The sequence below is a fragment of the Bison bison genome, unplaced genomic scaffold (genome assembly GCF_000754665.1).
Source record: "Bison bison bison isolate TAMUID 2011002044 unplaced genomic scaffold, Bison_UMD1.0 scf7180017864530, whole genome shotgun sequence".
Lineage (NCBI taxonomy): Eukaryota > Metazoa > Chordata > Mammalia > Artiodactyla > Bovidae > Bison > Bison bison.
Genome location: NW_011495080.1, coordinates 8460444 through 8467448, shown reverse-complemented (window position 1 = coordinate 8467448; position 7005 = coordinate 8460444). Strand labels below are relative to the sequence as shown.

The window sequence follows — 7005 nt, the reverse complement described above, 5'->3', positions numbered from 1 at the left end:
GCTCCCCTCGCACGCTCTTGGCCAACCTGCTTCTACCCGCTCGTCTCCTTTTTTGCCACCTGCACCCTCAGCCCAGGCTTGAGAGGATGGGGCCAAAGCTCATTGCCGATTCCCGGGGCCGCCCCCTCCACCCCAGACAAAGCAAATGGCTTCCCAGTCTCCCAGCACCTCCACCGGGGAGGAGAGGCTGAAGGCAGGTCCCCATCGCTGCCCGGTCCCAGGGATCCCAAGGAGAGCGGGAGAGCGGGTGGCTGGGCGGGCACGGGGCCCGGGCCCCCCGCCGGCATGTGCTCGGCAGCTGGGTTCAGGCCCAGGGGCCAGAGCCGGCAGGGCCCGGCCTCGGAAACCTAAAAAGGCTCTGAGCGAGCGCAGGCAGCCTTAACCCCTGCCTGTCCTCCATCAGCTTCAGCAGGCCAGGGAGGGGGCTCCCTCCCGTCCACTCCCGGCCCCAGCCCACCCCCTAAGCCCCGATTGGCTACAGCTAATGATCTGGGCTGAGGGGAGGGAGGCAAGGCCTGGAAAAGGGAGGAAGTCATTGAGTGTAACCAGATTTGGAAGGTGTGTCAGTGCTGGGTGGGGGCGGGGAGGCACTCCAAGCTGGGGAGCTGGGGGAGCCAAGGATGGGTTCTGAGAGCCTAGGAGTTGGCTGTTCCCTCTCAGCTCTGCAGTCACCCCTTCAGGCTGGGGGCCTGGGCAAGACCCTTACCCCTATGGTGAGCTGTTAAGTGTCCTGATGTGATTTTCAGGAAAGCGCCCCTTGATGGGGTGCACCCCAGGGCCCCAGAAGGGGAATTTCACAGGGGGCCCAATGCCTACCCCCAGGCTGCCCCAGAGATTTCTTCAGATAACTGAAGGTCTGTCCATCCTCAGCCTCCCTCAGGGCATCTCTGGGCCTCCTGAATTAGTAGCTGAGGTCAGTCTGGGGCCCTTTGGCCCTGTCCAGTCCCCTCTACGCCTTACCCTCTCCTGCCCCAATACTGCCCCCCCCACCACCCCACCCGCTCCAGCCTGGAAATAGCCCTGCCTCCGTGACACAGCAGATGTCTCTGAGCTTTCCAGAGGACAAGGCTGAGGACAGGGGGTGGGGGAAGGGGCCACCCTGGTGTGTGTAGTGGGACTGAGGGCTGCCCAAGAGTGTGTGTGGTTGGGGGGGGCCAGGGGTCAGCGAGGAGTCAGCCCTGGGCCCTTCCACCCCCCCTGGCAGCTGCGATCTGACCGCCTGGACTGACTGTCCCAGGTGGGATCCCGAGGGGAGAGCCTGGGGCCTCACCAAGACTTTATAGGAAATGGCTGGGCCTCCCCCTCCCCTCCCTGCTGCGGGGGCGCTTGGCCCCTCTCCTGGCCTCATCCTTCCTGAGCGCACACCTCTCCCCTCCCCAACGGTGGTGCCTCTGGCTCCAGCCCCCTTGGCTCAACTGTGTATGGAGAGGCCTTCTCAGAATAGAGGGGGAAGGAGGGAAAGCTGGCTTGGGGGCGGGAAGGAACCCTTCTTTCCCTTTCCTGCAGGGAACTGTTCCCCATTTGGGCCAAGTGGCTGACTCCCGCTGCCGATGAGATAAGCTGTCAGCAATTCAGCTGCTGGGCCCGAGGCGGAGGCTGGAGGAGAGGGGGCACAGACAGCAGCGGCTACCCATCCGTGGGGAAGGAGATGTCAAGGGTTCCCCCTTTCTGCTTCCTCTGATTCCCTTGGTCCCGCTTAGTGGTGGGAAGGGGCTGGGACGGGGGCTTCTCTGGGTACCATCTCAGGACTGAATGTGAGCCTCTAGGCACCCCCATGTCCCTTTCCAGGAGTGGAGTGGGAGCTGGGCATCGAGCAGTTCCTCTGAAGGAGGGCCGGGTACACAGTCTGGGTTGAAGGGGCGGTGTGCCCTCCTTACCCGCACCACCCCCTCCGCCCCTCCGAACAAAGAGGCCTAGAGGCCGCTCAGCCCCGCAGCTGTTCCCCAGTTGCTATTCCTTCTCCTGGAGCCAACCGCCGAGGGAGGGGCTGGAGGGGGCAGCAGCTGTCCCGGCCCCTCCCTCACTGGTCCTCTCCTTTCCCCCCACTCCACCGAAGGCCTGGGGTGCCCTCAGGGACTAGCTCTGGAGCTCCTCCCACCCCTTTGGTGGTATCCCCAGTGGGGTGCGAAGAAGGAAGAGGCCTGGCTTGAGCAGAGCTCCCCTCCTCTGCCTGGCCTCCGATGGGGAGGAGGGCGAGGAAGGTCATTGCTCCCAGAGTGGGACTCTGGACCCACCCCTCTCCTGCCACTTGCTGTCTGGCCCAAGGCCAGTTGCTGGGGAGAAACCTCTCCCTGCAGCAAATATGAATGACCCCCCTCACCCGCCCCCCCACCTCTTCCCAATCCTGGTGATCCTCGGGGCCTCAGGGCCTCCCTCCCAAGGATCTGGCTTCAGTTTGCAAGAAGCACTTCTGGGTGTGTGAGCACCAGCTTTGGAGGCTGTCAGGGTTGTGAGAGGCCGTGAGGCCCTTGGTGTCAAGGCTGTGTGAAAGTGTCCTGGGCCTGTGTGTGTTTGAGAGAGACCGCACCAAAGCACCGGGAGGCTGGGAGTGAGTGTGTCATGGAATCTGCAAGCTGCCAAACCATTGTGCTGCAGCAGAGCCAGGGGGAGAGGGGGCGGGCCTGGGGAGCTGCTGGGGAAGGAAGGATGAATCAGTGAAAGGGTGGGGGAGCCAAGGGGACCAGAGCCCAAGATCAGAGGGACAGAGAGACTGAGATTCCCCTCCAGGGGGCAGGTTGGGGAAATGCTGGGGACAGGGTGTGTGTGTGGGGGGCGCATTCTGGAAAAGATATGTAAGGGGAGACACCTTTGGGATCTTTACTCTCTAAAGGCTGTCTTCCAAGATCTAGGCCGGGTGGGCAGGAAAAGATATAACCCTAACCTCCAACACCACGCTTTCCCATCTCTCGGGTAACACCAGTAAACAAGGCTGAGTCTTTCACCCCCTCCCAACCTCCTGAAAGCAGTGCTCAGGGAAGCTGGTGGATTTCAGGCCTGCCTTGTCCTTTACAAGTAAGCTGGTTTCCAATGACCTGTACTCTAGGCCACCTCCAGCTCCTGGATGTTTCTCTCTGGCTGTTACGGGGGAACTAGGCGCACCCCACCCCCGCCCCGCCAGCCCCCAAATCTTGGAGTTCTGGTCCATAATATTTATCAAGGGACGGGATGAGTCTAGAGTCTCAGCTCCTGAGACTTGAGTCCACATGGGTAACACTCCCCCAGCTCTTGTGAAATCTCACTAGTCCCTGCCATTAACAGAATGTGTACTGTCCCCAGCCCCTCCTCCCAGAACTTGGTTCCAAAAGCCTTTTATAGCATTCAAAGGAGAATTTGGCTGGAACCAGGTTGGTCCCACTCGTTTCCAACTTCAGTTTTTAAAATGTTCATTCAACCAGTATTTATTGAGATTTTACTAAGTTCTAGGCTCTGAATATATGGAGAGAAAAATACAGTATCTAGAGTGAAAGAAGGCAGACAAAAAAGATACATACTCTATGATTCTATTCATATAAAACTCTGGAAAATGCGAACTAATGTATAGTGACCAAGAGCAGATTGTTGTCTCAAAAGATAGACGAGGAGGGGCAGGAGCGATGGATCACAAAAGAAAGGAAACTTTGAGGAAGGGTGGAAGTGTTTACTATCTTGATTCGTGGTTATGCACATGCTGTCAAAGGTAGGGCTCCCCTGGTGGCTCAGATGGTAAAGAATCTGCCTGCAGTGCAGGAGAACCAGGTTCAATCCCTGGGTAGGGAAGATCCTCTGGAAAAGGGAATGGCAACCCACTCCAGAATTCTTGCCTGGAGAATCCATGGGCAGAGGAGCCTGGCGGGCTACAGTCCATGGGGTCGCAAAGTCGGACACAACTGAGCGACTAATGTTTTCACTTTTCACATATTGTCAAAACGTATCTAGTTGTACTTTCTAATATGTACAGTTTGTTGTATATCACACAAAGAAGAAAGGAAACAAAACAAAACAGTGTCTGCCCCTAGAGACTTACAGTCTTGCATAACTCTATAGATGCTTGTAGCCTGATAGAAGGCCCATGCAAGTGCCATCAAAGAGTTGAAAGTACCTGCCCAAGGGACATATTGGGATGCAGCCATGTTCTGAAGCGGGTGGGAAGTACATCAAAGACTGCGCCTTGTGGGATGCAACAGTGGTAGGCAGAGAAGTGGTAGGTTCCAGGAGGAGTCCAGACCCAACGCTTAAGCAGCAGCCTCAGAAGCTGGGCCAGGAGAGGGAGGGTGCTGCATCAGAAGTGGGGCACTCATGAGCCCTGCTTGTCTCCTCCTCCCTGCAGACAGCAAGGCCATCGTGGATGGGAACCTGAAGCTGATCCTGGGGCTCATCTGGACCCTGATCCTACACTACTCCATCTCTATGCCCATGTGGGAGGATGAGGACGACGAGGATGCCCGCAAGCAGACACCCAAGCAGCGTCTACTCGGCTGGATCCAGAACAAGGTGCCCCAGCTGCCCATCACCAACTTCAACCGGGACTGGCAGGACGGCAAAGCTCTGGGCGCCCTGGTGGACAACTGTGCCCCTGGTGAGTGGACCCACGGCACACTGTGGCTCCCTGACCCGGGAAGGGGTGCGGGATGAGCTGGTGATGCCAAGGCTTGTGTTTGTCAGAATGTGTGTCCCAGGGCTGGGGGAATCAGGGCCTCCTCCTCCAGCTGAGAATCACTGCTGGAGTTGGACCCTTCCCAGTGAGTTGCCAGATCCTGCAGTGGCAAGGACACAGAGGTCCAGAGAAGGCCAGTGACTTGTCTGAGGTCACACAGCTTATCAGCTTATCTGAATCAGAGGCCGGCGGGGACCTGGAACTCCCTGCTCCGTGAACTTCCTATTTTGCTACACAAGGGTCATTTCTGCTCAGCCAGCAGAAAGAAAATGTGGTGGGACTTGTAGAGAGAAGGCCAGGACTTTAGGCCTGGAGAAGGCTGTTCTTTGCAAGCCCCTGGGATAGCTTTGAGAAGGGGTTGAGACCCAGGATGATGTGGTCTGAGGCTGGTGGGACACTGCCCCAGGGGCAGGTGACCCAGGCCTGGCCTGGGCAGGTGGGGGCTACTGAGGGCCCATGAGAAGACTTAGACATCACAGATGAGAACAGTACCCCACACACAGCTCCCTTTCTGACCCTCATCTCCTGAGACAATCTGTCGTCTCCCCCCCTCTTGGAGCCATGTCCCCCTGGGGGAATCCTCCCCCAGCCTGGGGTCAGCGGGGGAGCAAAGGGTGGGAGGAGGGGGCACCGACTGCCTGGGAAGCATTCCCAGCTGCTGAGCCATTGCCCACGGCTGGCTCGGCTGCCAGCAGTGAGCTCAGCTGTTCTGGCCAGTCATGGATTCCAGCCTTTGAGCTGGTCCCCTCCCCGCCAGGGAGCATCACCCTCCTCCGCCAGCTCTGGCTGGGATCCAGCACCCCCTAACCATGCAGCCTTTCCCAGGAGGGACCTGTGGCTGCCTCAGCTGTCCTCCCATCAGGAGGGCTGGGCTCTAGGCGGCCAGAGAGAACTCGGCCTCTCAAACAAGCCCTTCAGTGCCTTCATTTCCCCGAGGCGGAAGTTAGGAAGCAGAGAGAGCCCTATGCTCTGCGGCTCATGTGGGGAGTGCATGGACACTAGGGCTTCAGGGCAGCTGTGAGGAGACCTTTCAGGAGATGGGTCAGAGGCACTTGTGGGACAGGGACTGCCCACCTCTGAGCCTGCTGGAATGAGGCAGGGGGTCTGCAAGGGGTGCACTCCCTGTGGTTTGGTGTTCAGGGTTGGTGCTGGGGCCTGGGCAGGCCGGAGGCCGGCTGGCAGGACTGGTGCCAGGCTGCGTCAGCTGGGGCAGAAAAGCCTCATTGTTGGTGCTCAGGAGGGCTGCAATGTGTCTAAACAGTGATGGGCATCCTGGCTGACGGGCCGTAAGGTTGGGGGTCAGCAGGAACCCTGCTGGTCAGGGGCCTGGGGCCGTATGGGAAGCGGGTGTGAACCCACGGCCTGGGAGGGTGTTGGTGGAGCAAGTGCTCTGTGTCTTGGCTGACCGCTTCCCCCTCATCATTGCTTCCCTCCATCATCTCTCCAGGCCTCTGCCCTGACTGGGAGGCCTGGGATCCCAACCAGCCTGTGGAGAACGCCCGGGAGGCCATGCAGCAGGCGGACGACTGGCTCGGGGTGCCCCAGGTAGGCAGAGGGCAAAGGGACCCGGAGAGGGCCAGGGTGGGGTTGGGTCTACCTGGGCAGGATGCTGGGGACAGAGGACATTTTCTGACTCCCTTCCTCCCTGGCAGGTGATTGCTCCCGAGGAGATCGTGGACCCCAACGTGGATGAACATTCGGTCATGACCTACCTGTCCCAGTTCCCCAAGGCCAAACTCAAACCTGGTGCCCCTGTTCGCTCCAAGCAACTGAACCCCAAGAAGGCCATCGCCTATGGGCCTGGTATGTGTTGAGCCCTGACGGTCTTCGCTGGGCAGCTGGACACGGGCTGGGATGGTTCTCCCTAAACTCTGCGGCCCTGCCTTCTGCCCTCAGGGATCGAGCCCCAGGGTAACACCGTGCTGCAGCCTGCCCACTTCACCGTGCAGACAGTGGACGCTGGGATAGGCGAGGTTCTGGTCTACATCGAGGATCCTGAGGGCCACACCGAGGAGGTATGGAGAGGCCACTGGGGATCGGACAAGAGCGCGGACCAACAGCGGAATGGGCTGGCGATGGCTGCTGGGGGCACCCTCCAACGCTGGAGAAGGGGAGGCCTCACCATGGGGGTTGCAGAAGGCGTGGGGTCAGAAGGAGCTCTGACGCCGATTGTTTCCCTTCCCGTAGGCCAAGGTGGTTCCCAACAATGACAAGAACCGCACCTACGCTGTCTCCTACGTGCCCAAGGTCGCCGGCTTGCACAAGGTATCCCTCTGTAGGCCCTCCCATGTCTTCCCCACTCCTTTCACATCCTTGCATCCGGCTGAATGGACCCCTCCCTCAGCTCACACCCCGCCCCACCCCCATGCACC

At 59.4% G+C, this 7005-nt stretch overlaps 1 protein-coding gene across 1 annotated transcript in view; it reads left to right on the top strand.

Moving 5' to 3' along the window:
* FLNC (filamin C, gamma) overlaps positions 1-7005 on the top strand; it is a 28049-nt gene that overhangs the window by 690 nt on the left and 20354 nt on the right. The window contains 5 exon segments of the mRNA XM_010831763.1: positions 4220-4555; positions 6081-6178; positions 6286-6436; positions 6530-6648; positions 6821-6898. Coding sequence (XP_010830065.1) covers positions 4220-4555; positions 6081-6178; positions 6286-6436; positions 6530-6648; positions 6821-6898 — 782 coding nt within the window.